Genomic DNA, 22,285 nt, shown 5'->3' with positions numbered 1-22,285 from the left:
TCCAGCTGCAACTCACTTGAAGTTGACAAAGGATGAAGGTGGTATATCGGTTGATCAAAGCATGTAGATGTGTGTGCAAGGTATCAAGCTGATTGGAAGTTAGTTATATCTTACTGCAAGCAGACCAGATATTACTTTTGCTGTAGGTGTGTGTGCAAGGTATCAAGCTGAACCAAAGATGAGTCATCTTACCCAAGTGAAGAGGATACTGAAATACATCAATAGCGCAAGTGATTATGGGATCTTATACTCATACGGTGAAGATTCTAAGCTAAAGGGTTACTGTGATGCAGACTGGGCAGGAAGTGCCGATGACAGAAAAAGTACCTCTGGAGGATGTTTCTTTCTACGAAATAATCTGATTTCCTGGTTTAGTAAGAAACAGAACTGTGTGTCTCTATCTACTACTGAAGCAGAATACATAGCAGCTGGGAGTAGTTGTTCTCAACTTGTTTGGATGAAACAGGTGCTGAAGGAGTATAATGTTGAACAAGATGTTCTAACCTTATACTTGGACAATCTCAGTGCTATCAACATTTCTAAGAATCCTATTCAACATAGCAGGACAAAGCACATTGACATTCAACATTATATCATCAGAGATCTTGTTGAAGAAAAGGTTGTGACACTTGAGCACGTTGACACAGAGGAGCAACTAGCAGACATTTTTACCAAGGCTTTAGATGCTAAACAATTTGAAAATCTAAGAGGCAATTTAGGAATTTGCCTGCATGAGGAGGCCTGATCATCTGTGGTGTGAGGCGTGCTGTCCAATTCTAATTATTTGCACGTCTTTGTATTGTGGGGTATACAAGCAATGATGTACTCCTGATGTTCTCAACAATTTCTGTTTGGCATATTTTGTTGCTAAAAAGGGGGAGAAAAAAATGTTATGTTGCAACTATGTCAGGTTATGTGTAGATGTTGACACTCATGTTGCAACATTGTGATGGTCTTAGTGATAATCTGAGAATCTGCTCTCAGTATTTTTGTTGTACATGTTCCTTGCTGATGTTCTCTGGAATGTTGGAACATGTCTAAGAAGACCAATGTAGATGTTAGCACTTGTGCTACAACATCTCTATGATGGTTCTGGGAATTTATTTTTCTCAGATGGTGTACATGATCCCTGCAGCTGCTCTATAGAAGGTTGGAATATGTCTAAGAAGACCTGTGTAGATAATGGCACTGAAGTTGCAACATCTTGATGAAATTCTGAGAATTTATTTTTCTTAGAATTCTAAGTGTACATGTTCCCTGCTAATTCTTTATATTATGGAACATGTCTGTGTGTATGACTTCTTAAAGTCTAAATTCTTTGTATGACCTTTGATAGGTCTGCTAGCATGTATCTGCTGATAGGGTTGCTAGTTAGTGAATATTCCTTGAAAGTCTTATGCCCAGATCCTGAATTTAGTCTGTCTATACATTTTGCATGTATTCAAGGGGAGTAATGGAATATTCCTGTAAGTAGTCACTCATAAGTTCATATATTCAGGGGGAGTGATACTTTTATGTGTGCTTGTGCCTAGTTCAAGCTGGTTGAAGGATGTTGAGTCAGAAGTTCAGACATCTGTGTCTGTCACTTGTAAGTATGAGAATTTATTTTTCCCTTGCTTCTATATGCTATTGGTGACAGTACTCTGAAGGCATCCAAGTCTGTCACGTGTAAGTATAGGAATTTATTTTTCTGTGCTTCTATGATTGGTTGGTGACAGCACGATGTAGGTATGAGAAATTTATTTTTTCTCTTGCCTCTATGTGTGGCAGGTACTCCTGTCTGACGTTCTGAAGGATGTTGGAACATCCTATATCTGTGTGGGAATTTGTGTTCCCTGAATGTAGCATAGGAATTTATTTTTCCTCTTCTCTAGTGGTGAAGGATGTTGGAACATCCTCTGTACAGGAACTTATGTTCCCTAGTTGTTGCTTAGGAATTTATTTTTTCGTTGCTCTTGAGACTATGCTATTGAACTGATCCGCTGCTGCATGTCTCTGATCTAGTGTAATACCTCTACCAGCTGAAGTTGTGATTGAAGACTTGTGAGGTATTCTATATATACACACTATTGCTATCTCTAGAGTGATACTGCCTGCTACTCCTTCTTCTTGAATATGTGTTCGTGATGACTTGAGGAAGTGTATCTAAGGTATCTCTTTAGATCATGTGTGCTAGCTGTTTCTTCATAGGTATGTGTTCATGCTCTTGGAGAAATGGTCTTCTGTATCCTTCTGTTTTATAAGTATTGGCCTTAATTTGTTTTAGCCAAAAATTTGCCAAAGGGGGAGATTGTTGGGTATTTGTGTTGGCTGCATTATTGCTAAAACAAATATCCTTGTTCTGTAAGTTGGAACCAAAGTTCCAACATGTGGTTAGGCAACTCTGTAAGATGTTGGATACAATGTTCCAACATCCTAGCACTGTTCATTGTGCCTGGGTTCATGCCTATATGTACGTGCGCCCTTTATTGTTTAAGGAAACAATATTTCCTTAACTTAGTGATCAAGCAACGCGCATATCATCTAAGAATCAGTTGTGGAATATTTCTAAAGTAGATATTATATTTTAGGAAATATTTATTATTGTTTGGAATGATCCTATAAATGTTCCGACATTTTAGGAGTTTCCAGATTTGTTTCTGATTCTTGTTTTGTAGATTAGCTGAACCGATCTGCAGTGTGTTGAAATCCAACGAATTATTTAGCCCAAGCTGCTTCAGTATAAAAGGAAGACTTCGAGACCTAATTGTTCATTCAAGCCGTCATACTAAAAAATTTAGATTTTTAGGGTTTGAGTCTTCATGTATTCTGCTCTTGTATCTTTTGTGATGCAAGTTTAGAATCTCTTACTGTGTTCTTTCTTGTATCGCCTGTGATACTTGTTTAGGACTGTGTGTGTGAGTTTGATACTCTTGTGCACTACACCGAAGTTGTGAAACAAGGTGCTAGTTGTTTGTGTTGGAAGGTAACTTCTACTTTTGTTTTGGTTTAGGTCTGATAGGTCACAGGGGATGTGACTGTCCATTAGGATAGTGAGATGGGATCTCAGATCTAGGAGTTCCTAGGTTGAAGTCTATACGGGTAGGTCCTAGGTCATATAGTGTAAACGAGGAGTTTGCTGAGAGCTATTGAATAAGGACTACACTAGTGGATTTCCTTCCTGGCTTGGTAGCCCCCAGATGTAGGAGTGTGGTGCCGAACTGGGTTAACAAACTCACTGTGTTCTTTACTTTCCTGTCATTTTTTTTTTACTTCTGTTTATCACGTGATGTTGGAACATTAAACGGAACATTGCAAACGTTAAAACATCTGACAGAACATATTAAAACAAGTGCGCTAGAATTTCAATATAGAAAATACATCGACAACAGATTACCTTCATAACATAATTCATTTCGTCATTTTACTTGTTATTATAAAACAAGTACGTCATTCATCATTATTCGTCATTCATATATGTCATTTATCATCCATAGACATCATTTACGTCGTCATTATTCAAGATTATACAACATCGTCATTACGTCATCATTCAACATTATACAACATATTCTCATGCACAACGCGTTTCATCCTAACAACAACATTCCCTTCTTTGTTCTTAATTAAGGTTCTCTCTCACCATTATCGTTACAACTATCACAATTATTCTCCTTTTTAAAATAACTTTATGTCATATTATTTAGTTTCATCATTAATGATCTTATAGGGCACTAATTCCATCTCACCATGAGCAGAGTCTTTACTCTCTGTCATAACTATATCATAACGTAGTACTATATTTCTTTTTCATCGTTATTTATAACTTGAACTATCCTCATCACCATCACCTCATTTTAACTTAGGTCTTTATTTCTCTAGTGATTTATTATCTTGTCTCATCACTAATATTACCCCTAACATCATTCATTACTTAACACACGACTTTCTATTCCCGTTCTATTTCATTTTATCAATTCTCTCACAATCATCTATCATCTTAAATCGTCCACACTCTATTCATCTTAACTTAAGGTTGTTATTTCATCATTATTATTATTTCTAACATTATCCCTTACTTTAACTTACGCCTCTTCGTATTTTTATCATTACAATTTACCTTGACTCTTCTTCCCTTCAACCTAACAACTTTCCTACGCTCTCGCCATTCATATATAATCGTCGCTACATTTATCATGTACTCTAATTTACTAATATTTTCATCTTTATTAATTCATGAATTACCCTCTTACAACTCTCTCTACTTTACATTTAAGTCTTTCATAAACATCATTTATTACATCGTTTATAATCGTCATATAACATTTATACTATCATCATATCTCATCATATTACAACGTTAACATCTTACTGATTAATTAACATCATATCTACATATTATATATAGTTCACGTCTTCGTTAATTCAAGATCATGTTTAGAACACACATCCGTCATTAGTTTTATCCCCATTTAGTACATATTTTTCTTTAGTGACATGTCTTACCCTTCACTCCCAGTCTTAAAATATTTGTCACTCCATTATTCATTCCTCATAATTGTTTCCCCCTATTCTTTTAGGCTCATTAAGTCTGGGATCTTATCTTCATATATAGTTTCATCGTTACTATCTTCTAGTGTCTTAATCACTATCACTGGTTCATGTTTTAGACTCATTATTACCGTGAGATAATCACTTCTATTTATGCCTGAACACACTTTCTCATTTAGATATATAGTTTAAGAACCCTTAATTTTACTCTACACTCTAACGACTTGCTTAAACTCACTAATGCTCTCCTAGATTTTTTAGAGTCAACATAAAGGGTTATGCTAAAATTTCGTGGAAAACGCAGCATGACCCACATGCGGTATTTTAATCATAACTCAAGTTATAAAATCAAAATGTAGTCCAACCAAAATAAAATTAAAGATAACATTCATATCTACAACTTTAATGAAGAATCCCAAAACTAATTCAGAACAGAAAGTGGTAGAAAAGTTGATATTCCTAAGCTTGGGGAAAGAGCACGACCTTGCTGACCCTTGCTGACCCATGTGTAGTATTTTGATCATATCTTGAGTTATAGAAGCTTAAATGGAGTCCCTTAAAATCCTAGTGAAAGATAACATCCATATATACAACTTTCATGAAGACGCCTAAACCCAATTCCGAACTTAAACTTGTTAAACTATGATAGTAAGAAACACATTTTGAACAGTGACAGAAAATCGCAGTTCAGCTGCAATTTCGGCTTGGGGAAACCTTTTCGACTCCGTTTTCGATCCAGTAGTCTCCAAACTTGACCTTAATGTTCACCCCATGATTACTCTATCATTCAAACACTAATTATTCGTTAAGTTACCAAATTATCCAGTCTTTTAAAGGTTAAAAAGAAACTCAATTCAAAAACCTAAATTTGTTTTCCTCAATTCTCATCTTTCAACTCCATCTTTAAATCCGTTCATCATCAATCTCTCATCACCATCTCACATCATAACAGTAACATAATCTTAAGAATTAAACAACCCCCGTTATAAAATAAAAATTCCCTAAAGTTAAATGATTCTCCCCCTTACGTCGAATTCTCTGGAAACGCAGCTTTTGGTTCAATTCTCCTTAGTTAGGGCTTGCCTCCTTTCCTCTCTACTTCTCTCTGGTTCTCACGTTCAACAATAATGTTTTATGAATTTCTATTCCTCTATTTATACTAGGAAACTAGGTTAAATTATTATTATTATTATTATTATTATTATTATTATTATTATTATTATTATTATTATTATTATTATTATTATTATTATTATTATTATTATTATTATTATTATTATTATTATTATTATAACTTTTGTCCCCTCCACCTATCATAATTTACTCCCTCCTCCCCCACTTATTTTATTACTTCTATTTCTCACCTCCTATATCTATTATTTATTATATCATTCTTTATAATTTAAATTCACATAAAATATTAATAACCACCAAAACTCTATTTTTCAACAATGGCACACTATTTTCTCCCTAAAAATTGTTTTTCTCACATTATTCACTCGACTAGTTAACTCCTCCTTACTTCTTCATTATTCGCAACATCTATAACCACAAAGGATTTGATTTAATAATATCAAGCCTCGATGATGATAATAACAATAATAATAATTTTACCCAATAATGATATTAACATTATCTATTAAAAATACTGACAATTAATATTTAAAATTTGGGAGTTACATCACGCCTTTACACGACATCTACGGGTACTCCGGTTGTATCATGGCCGGCAAAGACAGGAGGTGCCTTCACTTGCTGGAGCGGGTTCTAAAACAGTATGACTATATCCAGACCATTCCCAGATCTCCTACGACGATTAAGGCTCTTGAGCCAAAGGATTTGGTTGTGGCATTTCAGGATTTTATGGTCCATGTCATTGACCAGGCACAAAGGGGTTGAGAGACAACGACGAGGAAGCAGAGGAGGTATGCGGTGGGGGGGGGGGGGGGGGGGGAGGGGACATCAGATGGTTCTACGATGTATCTCTTCCTATTATGAGCGACCTTGAGCCCGATGCTGAGTAACAGGTCCTGTCCCTCCTTACGATGAGGTTATTTGTCAGAAGCAGTGGGCCAAACAGCTTCCCGACCCACTATAGATTACTGCGAACATCAGAGCCAGAGTGGATAGTGCAATGGATCACCCTAATGTGTTTTCATCTCTAGTCTTTACCGGTGTGTTGCAGGGTATACTATTGGAGTATAGTATTTTGCAGGAGGAGCCGGTTCTCCGGAGGAGGACTAGGAGCCATAATCCACAAGAGTATTTTTTTTTTTTTTAGTGTTTTTATGACATTTGTATATCTTTAGATGTTTTTATGACATTTTGAAGGATTTTGATGTAATATATTTACAATTGTGCCTTTGCATTTTTTTATGACAATTTCATTAGTTTCCAATTTTATTTTGCATATTTAAATTTTGAATGGATGAATGATTCAATGATTGATTGAATGCATGAATAAATAAATGAATTATTGTATGAATGGATGAGTACAAGGATGAAAATGAAGGAATGGATGTATGGAAGTATAAATGATTGAAGGAAAATAGGAAAAAAAAAGCCAATTTTGTTGTTCTGCTACTTGACACAGGCATAATGTGACTTAACTAACATTGGCCTATAACCTACGTAAATTAAGTCACGTTGAGGTATAACCTGCGTGTTGGCAACGTGACTTAAGTCACGCTGGGGTATTATTATCAAAACACATGGGAATGAGAAATTTACAATTGGAGAAGAGCAATTTTGACTTAATTTTTTACGATAGCCCATATGCATATCATAGGCTATGATATGTTAAGTTTCACAATTCTTAAATCTGAATTCTGATGTTTCACAATTGGTGTTAGCACTTGGCATAACTAAGGGCGAACAATTTGATTATATTTTTTTTATAAAAAGGGCGAACAATATTTTTATAACTTTTTTTTAAAGGAATATTTTTATAACCTTTTTTATAAAAAAAATTAATACATTTTTATAACCTTTGTAAAAAAAAAAATCATAACTGTTTCCTTAAACCTTCCATCTTTTTGAATTTAGATGCATTTTGTAGAAAATTTGAAAGAACTTACTAAAAATATATTTAACATAATTTTTATTTTTGAAGTATAATGGTGGTGAGTTGACGGTTCAAAATATTCAGAGGTCTCGGGACAAATAATAAACAAAGCAAAAAGTCGTTTTTTCACAGGAGCTATGTCTGGAACTCGGACAAATATGATTGCTAATATGTTGGGTTTCTCTGTTGGAACGGTTCCTTTTAAGTATCTTGGTTGTCCCATCTTTCAAGGAAAACCAAAGGTAATTCACTTTCGAATGATTACAGACAGAATAAAAAATAAATTAGCTACTTGGAAGGGTAAAATTCTCTCCGTTATAGGCAGGGTGCAGCTGGTAAAGTCAATTATCCATGGGATGCTGGTTTATTCTTTCCATGTTTATCTTTGGCCTAGAAGGCTACTGCGGTTACTCGATTCTTGGATAATTTTTTTTATTTGGAGTGGTGATGTCCTTACTAAAAAAGTTTGCACAGTTGCGTGGAAAGTGATGTGTTGGCCATGGGCTGAAGGTGGGTTAGATATCAAGCCTATGCGCTTGATCAATGAAGCTTTAATTATGAAATTATCTTGGGATTTAATTGCAACGGAATCACAATGGTCCATCCTATTCAAGAAGCGTTTTTTCTCAAATGGACAGCCTAGTAAGCAATACTTTAAGTCCTTGGTTTGGTCGGGCATTAAGGTACTGTTCTACCTCATAATCAGCTCCCGGATGTGTTGGTTTGCAAGCATACTTCGGATGGAGCTCTTTCATCGAAGCACACCTTCACTTTTATGCGCCCGCAGACACCTTTGCTGCCTTGGGCGGATTTAATTTAGAGCACAACCATCCCACCTTCTCATTCGTTTATTTATTGGAGGTTCCGTCATGGTAAGATGCCCACTGATGAGAATCTTAGATCCCGTGGTTGCATTGTTGTGTCAATTTGTAGCTTATGCTTGACGACGGATGAATTTTCCGAGCATCTTTTTCTTCATTGCCAATGGGCTACTCGCCTTTGGGACTGGATTGGAGGGATGATGCCAACTTTGCATTCAGCCAAGGTCTGTATTCATTCCTTGGTGGCAATGTTCGGTAATGTTTCTAAAGGTAATTGCTTGCATGCGGACTTCTCATTTCTTGACTCCTTTGCGGTTTTACATCATTGCCGTAGAGTCAAGGAAATAATTATGGTTTTATGGAAGGCTCCTACCTCTCCGTGGTTGAAAGTAAATACGGATGGTTCAGTGATCGGTGGCCAGGCTGCTTGTGGGGGGCTGTTTCGTGATCATCTAGGTACCTTTCGTGGTGCTTTCTATTGTAATATTGGTTTTCAGTCTGTTTTCTATGCGGAGGTCCTAAGAATCATTCTTGCTATTGAGTATGCTGCCCGGGAAGGGTGGAGGAACATTAGGCTTGAGAGCGACTCCACTAGTGCTCTTTTGATTTTTTCAAACTCTTTGTTGGTTCCTACTATGTTACTTAACCACTGGCATAATGCTCGACATCTTGGGCTTCATGTTATTTCTTCTCATATTTTCCGTGAGGGAAACTGTTGCGCGGATAAATTGGCTTCGATGGGTCATTCCATTGATGGTGCGGTTTGGCTTCATACCCTTCCTAGCAATTTGAGTCTTGATTTCTTTCGGGATAGATGTGGTCTTCCAAATTACAGATTCCCCTGAACTGTTTATTTTGGATGGTTTTTGTTGTTTCTTCTGTTTATTTTTCTGTTTCCTTTTTTTTCTTTCTTTTGAGGGTTATGGCCTAGTCCCCCCTCATTTTGTAATTATTTTTCCCCTTTTTTTATTAAAATTTTCTTGAGTGTGGCGGTATAGGGATAGAGGTCTCTCGGGGGGTGTGGTTATGGTGCATAAGTAAAACTTATGCACCATGCATAAGCCCAGACCGGATCCGGCCTAGTAAACCAAGCCCAAACGAAAATTACTTTCTCCACCCGCGAAATTGCTTTCTCCACCAGCGAAAAATGCTTTCTCCACACGCGAAATTGCTTTCTCCCATCACCTGTAACAAACTTCACCGGCACCGGCGAACATCATCACCGTCGTCGTTTTCCACCATCATCATCATCGTCGTCATTCACAATCTTCATCACCGTCGTCCTTTTCTGCGACTTCATCATCAACGTTCGATTCTTCCATCTTTTTTCACCATAACCGCCACCGTAACCGTCAGTCACCATAATCATCACCACCGCACTTCATCATCATCAAAATCACCTTCACGCAACCATTCTCAACTTCACGCAACCATCTTCTTCATCATTACGGTTGTAGAAACTGAACTTCAAAACTCAACAAAAATCAAAAACACTCTTCAAAAATGAAATATAAACAGGTATGAACTTATCTTGAGAAGTTGAAATAATTAGAAAGTGTTTTGAAAGTGATTTTGTTAGTTAGAAACCATTTCTGTTTTGTTATTATTAGTTAGAAAACCTAGATTGACATTCTAATTTCGAATTGGGGAAAATGAAGTCAAATTAATGGTTTCAGAGTGATTAAATGTGGTGATTATAGTATGTTTTGTTTAAAAATTATGCCAAAACCATTTGCCTGTGTAAATGGTTTCTGAGATTTTCACTATGAAACCATTTTCCTGTGGAAATGGTTTCAAAGTGTTAAGTTGGTTCAATTATAGTGTTGTTGTTGTTTGTTTGTTCATGATGTAAATTGATCATGTAGATCTTGTTACTATTGGAAAATTGATCATGTAGATCTTGTTCATGATGTAAGTAGGTTCAATTATAGTGTTGTTGTTGTACTTTGTAAACACTTGTGCTGAGGAAATATGGTAAAACCATTGTGCTGAGCAAATGGTTTTGGTCAGTTGTACTCCAAAACCATTGTGCTGAGCAAATGGTTTTGGTCAGTTGTACTCCAAAACAATTGTCTGTAAATTGATCATGTAGATCTTGTTATACTATTGGAAAATTGTTCATGTAGATCTTGTTCATGATGTAAGTTGATTCAATTATAGTGTTGTTGTTGTACTTTGTAAGCACTTGTGCTGACCAAATGGTTTTGGTAAACTCTGGAAAATATGCTAAAACCATTGTGCTGAGCAAATGGTTTTGATCAGTTGTACTCCAAAACCATTGGCCTGTGAAAATGGTTTTGGTGAGTAATAAGCTAAATTCATACTCCATCAGTTTTCAATCAAGTAAAATTCAGTTTACTTCAGTTTTATAGCATAAGTTTTATAGAATCAGTTTTCAATTCAATGATCCTTTACTTCAGTTTTATAGCATCAGTTTTGTGTTTTATAGCATCAGTTTACTTCTGAAGTTTTAACAGTAATTTTCAATGATTCAACCATAAGCTTTATATGTAAAACCATTGGCCTGTGGATATGGTTTTGGTAAGTTATACTCCAAAACCATTGGCCTGTGGATATGGATTTGGTGAGTAATCATCAGTTTTATAGCATTGAGCTAATAAATCACAGATTGAATATTCACATTGAGATAAAAACATCACATATTGAATATTCACATTGAAATAACAACATCACAGGTTGAATGATTCAAATCTGTGATTTTATCTCAGATTGAATGAGTTAAAAATCACAGATAAAAACATCACAGATTGAATGAGTTAAAACTGATGATTACTCCAAAACAATTGGCAATGATTCAATCTAGTACAATTCAGTTTACTTGAGTTTTATAGCTTGAGTTTTATAGCATCAATTTTCAATTCAATGATCCTTTACTTCAATTTTATAGAATCAGTTTTCGATTCAATGATTCAACAGTAATTTTGTATATTCCACAGTAATTTTCACAGATTGCATCGAATTAATAGAATAAATCGAATTAAGAGAATAACTCGCCGGATAATTACGTCGGAGTGAATAACGTCGGAGAAGGTGAGTAATACGTCGCAGAGAAAGATGAGAATCACGTCGGAGTGAATAATCACGGCTAAGAATCAAGTTGCAGATTCGAGAAACAGTGAGAATAGCGGTGCCGGCGATGGATTTCTGAATTGGAAGAATCAAGATGGAGAAAGCGAGTAAGAGTGAATAACGTCGAATAGAAGGATGAGTAAGGGAAGAATCACGTCGAAGAAGCAAGCGACGCTGAGAATCACGTCGGAATGGCAAGAAACCGGTGAGAATCTTGATTGCGCCGGCGACGGAATATGGAAACGGTGAAATTCTCGATCTGGAAAGGGAAGAAACGCTGTAGCAAGCAGAAAGCATAAGATTAAAACACGTGTACAAAATCCGACGGTTATGATATGTTTGGGCTGAAGCATCAGATTATAACACCTGTCCTTGATCTAATGGTTCATATTGGCTTATGCATGGTGCATATAAATATCCTTATGCATAATAACTTGTGCCTCTCTCGGGGTGCCAACCTAGTTGGGATATTGACGATGCCTCTTGATGCCTGTCCACACTCCTTGCTTATCAAAAATAAAAATCTTTTGATGTCTAGGTGTAAATCATCATCACTTGGCCTTTTTTTCATCGATAAAAGTTATATATAGTAGAAACTTAATTGATTAAATCAAGTTGCATTTCATCCCACTCGTGCTATATCACATCATGTTCAACTTGCTCGCATGGTTTTCTCATGCATTTCATTGAGCATTATAGCAAGTATATATAATTTAATGGCCAATTTATTTCTAGTAGTCTAAATTATTATTAATTAAGGTGATACTAATAATCTGTTTACTAAGACTGAGCTAACAACACATCCTGGAAGTTTTCCATGTATGCATAATTTATCAAATAATATTAATTATCTGTATTACTATTACATATACTAATTGTATTACATATGCTAATTGGATATTTTTAAATGAATAAAATATTATTTCTGATATACTATGTCAAAAAATATATAATATCAATTTGAACTCTATCATTTTTGACAAAATTTGATCTCTATCATAAAATGAGTTTTATAAAAAACATTAATAATGAATAAAATATTTGAGATTTTATTAAAAAAGACAAGGAAAATAGTATTTAAATGGTGTTGTCAAAATAATAATAATTATAATTACATTTAATTGAATAAAAATAGCACTATTTACCTTTTTCACACATTAGTCAAAATCTCTCGGATAGTTTTGCATTTGTGTTAAAAAATGCAAGACTGATTTTTTTAACAACAAATTAATCATAACTGTTAAATCGTTAAAAACTCTAAAGTGATACATATGATTAATCGTGATTAGTTGATGGTGTATGATAAATAAATATCATGAATCGTAGGATTATTATTTTATCAATGGTTTAATTCTTAATTTTATGTTTAAACATAAAATATTCTAACATATTATGTTCTGCTATTTTTTAAATAATTAATTAAATGTAAAGAATAAAAACATATGAAAAATAGTGAAATCTTCTCTAGAAGGAGCACACTATGAAACAGCCCATACTCGGCAAAATGAGAGGTATACCAACTTTCCAAATAATTAATTTTTCCAATTTAATCACTATTAAAAAAATAGATTAAATACAAATTAAAGGCAAAAAGGACACATTCTTTTTAATATATATATATATATATATATATATATATATATATATATATATATATATATATATATATATATATATGCCTAGCTTCAATCCTATTTACCTCTGCTCTTGGTGTCACGCTAGTTGAAGAAATTGTGTTACATTTGTAATACAATCGTAGCACCACAAAAGTGAATAAATATTGCCTCTATACACTCTCATCTCACTTCTTAGAGTGGTATTCTTGAGTGCTTTAGTAGATTAAAAGAAAGATCACAAGAGAAAATGAGTTACGACAGATCTAACATGCAAGTTTTGGTTGTGGACCATGATGATGAGTCTTTGGCATCACTGGCTAATATACTCATGGCATGGCAATACAAAGGTACGTACCTCTTTTCTATTTAACCATCACATAATTGAATTACTTTATTTCGATTGCGATTTCATAGATTTTCAATCTTTTCAAATATGTAAAAAGTTTGTTGAAATTCAAAAAAAATTCCAAACAATGTATTCTACTGTTTATCGATCGATCCTTGTGTATGCATTGAAAATCTCTAAAGTTATTCAATTTGCATGTTGTTGAATAACTTTTGTTGTATTAAATAAAGTTTTGCCTTTCAATTGTGGTATTTTAATTGTTAGATATCAACCCTTTGGCTTCTGATAATTAATCCAGAATCTAGCTGATAATTTGCTTTAGCCAATATTTGGAATCTAGTGTCTTGTTTTTAAATTATATTATATGATCTAAATATATTGTACAAATATTTTAATTTTTTTTTTGTATTTATTGTACAAATACTTTGTTTGTAAAGGAATGACTTTATCCCTTCAAAATCAAAGAATGATTTTATGTGCGATCTCCCTTTATTTTAAGGATTGGTTTACATGGTTTTGGTATGTTCTTTTAAAGATTAAATATCAAGTAAAAAAAAAGTACTTGTTTGATCGACATTCATAAAATTAAGTTGTGTATATTTAACAGAGTAGTGATTTACATTTTCACTTATTTAGCTACTTCCTCGAGTCTTTGAATTGTGTCAATTTGTGTATTTTGTCTTTTTTCTCTCTTTTTAGTGATATCCTTTTTTCCCTTTTGATTGTCTCAACACTTTTTATCTTATATGTATGAGTGAAAATGGGTCAGATCGCCCTTGAGAATCCTACAATGTAGCCTAGGTCAGATCAGATCAAGTTTTTTTTTTTTTTTTCTATTTTAAATTGAGAAGGCTAAGTTTTTTTTTTTTAAAGTTTATTTAGGTAAAATCTCAGGCCACAAACCAGACTACTTAATTAAATATAAATAATATTTTTATTACTATCATTATTATAGTATTAAATATTTACTTTAAATTAAATTATAAATTTATTGACTTGTTCAAGAATTTAAGTCTATTATAAACTAAAATTGAAAATATGACATCATATATATTCAAATTCCCTAAAATGTTTTGTTAAATATAAAAAACAAAGTTTAATATCATTGGTATGTTAGTTTTTTTTTTAGGGGAGGGGGGGATTGATCTGTTATGTTGTTAATATATTTAAGCATAAATTATGGATAGACTTTTAACCGGACTATACTTAGGCATTGTGATGCCTAACTCTGCTCAACTTATTCTCAAACAGGAGTTTTAGGATTAATTGAATCAAATTAACCTGATAAGGAAGAAATATATAACTCCTATAGTATGTTGTCATAAAATATTAATGCACACTCAATAGGAAAACTTGAATCCATTCAGTAATTTAAGTTAAAATATTCAATATTTTAATGGTGACTAACATTCATTTGTACATAACAAAATTTCAATGACCTAATTTTTTTTATTTGGTTTTGATTTTCAGTTCGAACTGCCAAGGATGCTCACCATGCTTTGGTCACTCTTCGAGACTCTCAAGTCTTGTTTGATCTCATAATCAGTGAGTTTCATATATTTGGAATGAATGGATTTCAATTCCAAAAGCAAATTCATGATGAGTTTCAACTACCTGTTATAGGTAAATATCATTTTCCCCTTCCAACTAAAAAATACTCTCTCTGTCTCTAAATTATAGTCGTTTAAGGTTTGTGCATGATTATTAAGAAAATGATTAATTGTGTTGATTTCAATGGTAAAATTAATATCATTTACTAAAATACCCTTATTAATTGTAGTTAGTGGAGTAGTTAAGTTGGATGAAATTTAATAAATAAGGGTATAATAATGGAAAAAAAATAATAAATGTTGCATTGGTATTCTAAAGTGACAATTATTTTGAGAAAAAGAAAAAATGCTAAAGAGACAATTATTGTGAGACGTAGGGAGTAAGTCTAATTTTTAGACATGAAATCAACCTTGCAATTATTTTATTTTTATATTTTTATGTTTTGAATACTCTATATTAATATTATATATGCACTTGTTTCACTATAGTAATATTATATATGCACTTGTTTCACTATAGTATAAGTTATGATATGTTTAAATATTTGACTTTTTCACCTTTTTGTTTCAAATAGTGATGTCTAAAGATAATAGACCAGACATAATCTCCATGTCATTAGAACATGGAGCAGCACAATATATTGTTAAACCATTTTGTGCTGAAGACTTCAGAGACATTTGGAAGTATGCACTGGAAGCCAAGAAAAATAAACTATTTATTGATAGTTTATTTATAGCAAGTGAAGAAGAAGAGGAGACATCAACTGATCAATTACAAACTAAAAAGAATTGTAGTAAAAGAAAGAGTTGTGATGATGACCAAGATCAAGGGGAGTTTGGAGTTGTTAAGAAACCAAGGCTTGTTTGGACTAATAATCTTCACAGTCGATTTTTGTATGCTATTAGACAGATTGGAATGGGAGGTAGGTTATTTTTTTGAAATTCTTTATATATGAATGTATAATAACAATTACATATTCAAAATTTAATATTAATACACACTTTGCATATGTTTCATACTTTTTATACATTCACATTAAGTCTTTATCTCTTCCATTATATAGAAAGCTAACTAACATAAATTTTGTTGTGCTCCTTTTTTTTCTCTCTTTCAGATGTTGTGCCAAAGAAAATCTTGGAGATAATGAATGTTCCAAACCTAACAAGGGAAAATGTATCCAGTCATTTACAGGTTTTTTTTTTCTTCTCAATCTTTATAGTTCATAAGTTTCTTTGAATCTTAATCATATTCTCTATATACATATGCTCCTTTTTTTTTATGAAGACTAATGAAATTTTTTGAAGGTAGATATTCTAAATATTGTTGAGGAATTTAGTTTTGCTTCATGTTAAATTTATTATTCTAAATTTTTTATTTATCTTAAATCCTAAAATTTTCCATTTTATATATACACCATAACCTGTTATCCGTTTATTTTTGTATAATATATAAGTCATCTTCTTAGTCATTGCCTCATTTATTATTTAAAACAGTGTATGCAAAGAATATTATGTTGGTTCGAGTGGAACTAGACTCTGATTGTTTAAGTAGAGTCTCTAAATTTAGTATTGTGATAAGTGTTAGAACGCCAAATTCAGTTACCAATTTCATTTTTTCCTACTCTAATTTTTTCATTTTTCGTCCAAATATTTTTAGAATATATGTCAAGTTTCTAATGCATTAGTATTATGATCATATAAACACTTGTAGAAGCATCGCATGTTTCTGAAAAATGTACAAGAGAAAGGAATGGAAGGAGGAGTTTCTCAGAGAGCTTTAAGTTCAAAATTTGCATCGGATCTTCCAATTTCTGTCATCAATGAAATCATTGAAAGAAGAAAAAACAGTCGATATTCAAACCTTTCACTTTTTCAAGCGAAAAACTCTTTCAATGATGGTGCTTCTACTAGCAATTCATCAAACCTTTCACCTTTTCAAGCGAAAAACCCATTTTATGATGGCGCTTCTACCAGCTATCCGTCATATGGAGGAAGAAAAGGAATGATGGCTTCTTCTTCTTTGTCACCAAGTTTCTTAACAAGGAACTTAAAATTTGGTGATACTAGTTACCGACATCATAGTATAGTTGGAAATGATTCGTTCAATCATTTCAATTATGGTGTGAAGAACTGGAGCGTTGGATCTACAATCAAGAATAGATCAACAGAAGTGGGAACAGGAACTACGAATAAAGGAAGGTTTGATAATGTTATTCCATATAGCTTTGGGTTTAATGGAGTAAATGTTTCTGAGAATAGAGGGATTCATCTGCATAAATCAAAGGCTGCTGTTGAGAATGCTACTTCCGTCAATAAGGCTGATTTCAACAATGAGGTATGCAAACATGAATCTTTTAAAACAATCCACAATAATTTTCTATAAAAATATTTCAATCGACTAATCATTTGAAACAATTTTTTGATATTTTTTAAAAAAATCTCATTTGTATAATTTTGAAATATATAGACACACACACACTTAATGTGCACCATAATTTTTTTTCAATGTTACTGACATATTTTTTTTCTTGAATCAAATGAATCAGAACAATGATGCAAGTGGATTTCTGAATTCTGACCTATTTAATTTCTATCAAGATGTGCAACCCCTTGAGAAGGTAATGTTGTGCAAGTCATTTTAGGCGTAACTTTTGTAAGATAGAATCCATGGTTGTCAAACTCGCGAGTCTATACGAGTTTACAAGTCTAGAAGGCAAGAACAAGTAGACTCGCACATAGAATCGTTTTTGTGGTAGACTCGGTAGACCCACATAGACTCGTATCTACTCGCATAGACTCGCGAGTCTAGGACGAGTTTACCGAATCCATGACCATTAATATCACTTTAGTTAATAAAAGATGTTATTATAGAAAAGGAATTTTATCAAAAATATTTGATCTAAATTTGTTCACTTCACCCATTACATAAAGACGGAGATAATATCGATCCTCAAGCTGGAATCTCATCCTCTGTGTTGAACAAGTTACCAATAAGTTCTAATCAAAACGCTAATTAACCAGGCAACTCTCATTGGTCATCATACTCTTTAGTTAAATCACATTATTATTTTGTTTTCTTTTTCAAATGATTGACAAAATCTACTGCTGATCAGGCAAGTACATCAGCTACTGGTCAGGCAAGTACATCATCTACTGGTCAGGCAAGTACATCATCTACTGATCAGGCAAGTAAACTTGTTAAAGTAAATGTTTGTTTATTGCAATTAATTTTTTAAATACTTCTAACAAGAGGCTATTTTACCATGTTTATAATAATACAGGAATTTGATATGGATCTTATTGGAGATCAGGAATTTGATATGGATCTTATTGGAGAATTGTTTTGAACGTCTATGGAAGATTATTGTTTGGATTGATTATGTTTATATACATGTTTGGATGTTTGAGGACATATCTTCAGTGCTTCTAGGATCGGGTTGTGTTTGTTAGAGAGATCACTTGTTCCTTGTTGTCCACATTCTGGTTGTGTACTTATTGTTTCTCCTACTTTTGTTGGTTAGGGATTTTCTGTTTGTCTGGTACCTATGATTATTTTGGTTTGTGTGTTATTGTTATAACTATTTCTTTTAGATGTTTCTTGTGTTTTTCTTGAATACTTCTTGTACTCCTTGCAAACTTGCACTCACCTTATCCTTATTTATCCTTATTTATTAATTTTGTTACGTCTGCAGCAACTTAACCTAATTTTTTCCCGCTCATTTGCTTTATTATGTTTGCAATTATTTAACCTAACAAATTTCATCTAAAAAAATGCATTGCACACCAATTTTATTCCTATCCGCTTACCTTTTTTTTTTTTAAGAAAATATTTTCTACCATATCAATGATCATGTATGATCCTTCTATTTTATACTTTTTTTTTTGTCAAGAATTTTACACTTTTTTTTTGGATTTTTTTTAATTTCATGCCTTTTTTTTTGACATCCTTCCTTATTTATTAATTTTGTTACGTCTGCAGCAACTTAACCTAATTTTTTCCCGCTCATTTGCTTTATTAGGTTTGCAATTATTTAACCTAACAAATTCCATCTAAAAAAATGCATTGCACACCAATTTCATTCCTATTCGCTTCTTAACCTAATTTTTTCCCACTCATTTGTTTTATTAGGTTTGCAATTATTTAACCTAACAAATTCCATCTTAAAAAATGCATTGCACACCAATTTCATTCATATTCGCTTGCCTTTTTTTTTTTGAAGAAAATATTTTCTACTATATCAATGATCACGTATGATCATTCTATTTTATACTTTTTTTTTGGTCAAGAATTTTACAATTTTTTTTTTGGATTTTTTTTAATTTCATGCCTTTTTTTTTGACATCCTTATTTATTAATTTTGTTACGTCTGCAGCAACTTAAACTAATTTTTTTCCGCTCATTTGCTTTATTAGGTTTGCAATTATTTAATCTAACAAATTTCATCTAAAAAAATGCATTGCACACCAATTTCATTCCTATCCGCTTGCCTTTTTTTTTTTTTGAAGAAAATATTTTCTACCATATCAATGATCTTACGGGTTAAAGATTATTTATTGGTCTCTATTATAGTCGAGAAAACCCGTGCGACGCACGGGTCAAAAGTCTAGTTAATTTTATTAAGTCTGCAGCAACTTAACCTAATTTTTTCCCTCCACTAATCCCTTATTAGGTTTGCAACAACTCAATCCTAAAATTTTGGCTCTAAATTTGCATCATTAAATGCTAATTCTCAACCCTAAAATTTTGGCTCTAAATTTGCATCATTAGTTTGTGATTATCCATGCTACCTCAACCCTTATTATAGCATTCAGATAGAATCTATAGAAGAAATTGAATATATCCTAAACATTAGTGTTTATTACATTTGTTATTTTTGCTGTTCTTTTTAGTCCTCACAGACATAAAGATTGGCTATGGTAAAGAAATATTATTTTGATTGGAACAAATTTAAAGAAACAAAAGTAATATTTATACCATAGGATACCAATTATTTAATCTCTTATACTTTAATTTTATATATTACAGTCTATTCGACCCGTGCGGCGCACGGGTCAACAATCTAGCATATATATATATATATATATATATATATATATATATATATATATAACATGATTGAGAGTGAATGAGTCAATGGATGGTGAAGTTGAAGTTTAACCCCTCAACTCCTCACAACAACAAGTCAAAGTTTTCCTTCTATATATATAACATGTTAGTTTCTTCATAGATTCTACTGTTATCTATGTTTGTATTGATAGGTCTCATGTGAATTTTAACCAAATAAAGAGAGTGTGTTGAAAAGTGTGTTACTAGCATTTCTCATTTACTAAATTAATATGTATGACTATAGTGGCTCTTATCATTATAGTTATGTTTTTGTCTCATGATACGATTCCATATATTGATGAGTTACTTGTTTTACATCAATTCATCGTTTGCACAATGCACCTCGTCGTGTATAATTTAATAAAAAGGAATAACAACAAAAAATTTGTAGAGACAAACCAAATCGAACAAACCTAAGTAAAACAATATGCATACATATCAAATGTATCTAAAAAAATATCAATCGTAATAAAACTAGGATATACAGACAACCATTAAGAATCTACAATTGTTTCATAAAATATAATACACTTCACTTTTATCGAGAAGTCATTATTGCATTTTTTAGAACATTTTGAAATGCAAAATCATTTCAAATGTCATTAATTCCTCAAATATATTTTCAAAGAAGTAATTGTCATATCAATAACAATAAGAAATAGTCGATTATTATGAATTCTTGATCAATTAATTTGTTGTAATAAACATTATGTTAATGTAAATGTATTATGAATTCTTGATCAAACAATAAAAAGTGTTCAATTCTTGACAACTTGTATAGTTGGGTAGGTGAGGTCCCTCTTTGTGTTAGATTCCGCCGTTTGTTTGACTTATCAGAAAATAAAATGACGACTGTAGCACAAATGTTTGCTTGGGGCTGGGATGAGGGATGAGAGGTTTGGAAGTGGCGTAGGAGGTTGTGGGCATGGGAGGAGGCCTTGGTAGAGGAGTGTAAGAATATGCTGCTAAATGTTATGTTGCAGGTTGATATTGAGGATTCCTGGAGATGGACACCTGATCCGGTCATGGGATATACTGTCAGTGGTTCTTATAGAGTGCTCACATCAGGGGCGCCCACCATTATGCATTTCCCAGCGGCTTTACTTTGGAGGAAGGATGTTCCATTGAAGGTCTCCTTGTTTGCTTGGCGTCTTTTTCGGAATAGGTTGTCCTCCAAGACAAACCTTTTCCGTAGAGGCATTATTCCTTCCGAGACTCAGCTCTGTGTTTCTGGCTGTAGGCAACACGAATCAGAGAATCACTTATTTTTGTCTTGTAATTTTTTTGGTCAGTTGTGGCATTTGGTTAGAAATTGGCTTGGTGTTTACTCAGCAGATCCATCTAATATTGTGGATCATTTTTATCAATTTGGTACTTCACCCGGCTATGGTAAATCTCGATGTTCTCTAATGCATCTGATTTGGTTTGCTTGTTAGTGGGTGTTATGGAAGGAAAGAAATGACAAGTTATTTCACAATAAAGAAAATTCGCCGATTCAGATGCTGGAGAATGTTAAACTCCTCTTCTTCTGGTGGTTTAAAGCTAAATTTGTAAACTCCTATTATAGCTTTCATTATTGGTGCCAAACCCTAATTCTTATGTGCGCGTATTGGTTAGTTTATTTTGCTCTTTGCTGAACACTTGTTGTATTTTTCGGATGTCTTAGGTGGTACATCTTGTGCTATAAAGAGAGTTTGTTGTTTCGTGTTAATATATCATTTTAGTTTCTTCAAAAAAAATGTCACTTTCATTTTTATCATTTTAATAATTTATGTTACTGTTTTGAAAAAACTAGTTAATCACAATTCAAATTATAAAATCCGAAATACACAAAATACTCTTCGAATCATAAAATCCGAACATGAAATGATCAATTTGGAGGTGCTTGAGAAGTGAGTGGGGTGACAAAAGAAATTCCAAGAAAAATAGTTTAAGGATTGTTTGTGTGTGTGGCCTTTTGAAGTAGTTTTGCAAAATAAAAATAAAAAGTTAAGGCCTTATGGCATTTTTTATACGTTTTACTATATATACCCCCTTAAAATGAATCCTTGCTATATACACCCCCACCCTACAATTTTTTTCTGGGCCTCCTACAGGACTGGGACTTAAGCCATCACACCCTCAACCTATGCCCAGGACAACCCTATGAATTAGGTAGTTA

General features: G+C 33.0%; 2 protein-coding genes across 2 annotated transcripts; both read left to right on the top strand.

The window, feature by feature from the left end:
- Nucleotides 1–13,368: 13,368 nt before the first annotated feature.
- On the top strand, nucleotides 13,369–18,364 carry LOC146916418 (uncharacterized). The gene is made up of 8 exons (XM_085721629.1): nucleotides 13,369–13,468; nucleotides 14,938–15,090; nucleotides 15,593–15,940; nucleotides 16,133–16,209; nucleotides 16,729–17,352; nucleotides 17,564–17,635; nucleotides 18,131–18,202; nucleotides 18,299–18,364. The coding sequence occupies exons 1-8, from the start codon at nucleotides 13,369–13,371 to the stop codon at nucleotides 18,362–18,364; spliced, it is 1,512 nt and encodes a 503-aa protein (XP_085577755.1).
- A 2,719-nt stretch (nucleotides 18,365–21,083) lies between these two features.
- Nucleotides 21,084–21,560, top strand: LOC146916417 (uncharacterized). The gene has a single exon (XM_085721628.1). It carries the CDS (start codon nucleotides 21,084–21,086, stop codon nucleotides 21,558–21,560), a length of 477 nt encoding a protein of 158 aa, XP_085577754.1.
- Nucleotides 21,561–22,285: the final 725 nt, after the last annotated feature.

Source organism: Medicago sativa, chromosome 6 (genome assembly GCF_051527215.1).
Source record: "Medicago sativa cultivar Bolivia chromosome 6, Bolivia_mono, whole genome shotgun sequence".
Lineage (NCBI taxonomy): Eukaryota > Viridiplantae > Streptophyta > Magnoliopsida > Fabales > Fabaceae > Medicago > Medicago sativa.
The sequence above is the reverse complement of the archived record's forward strand: the minus strand, read 5'-3'. Positions and strand labels throughout refer to the sequence as shown.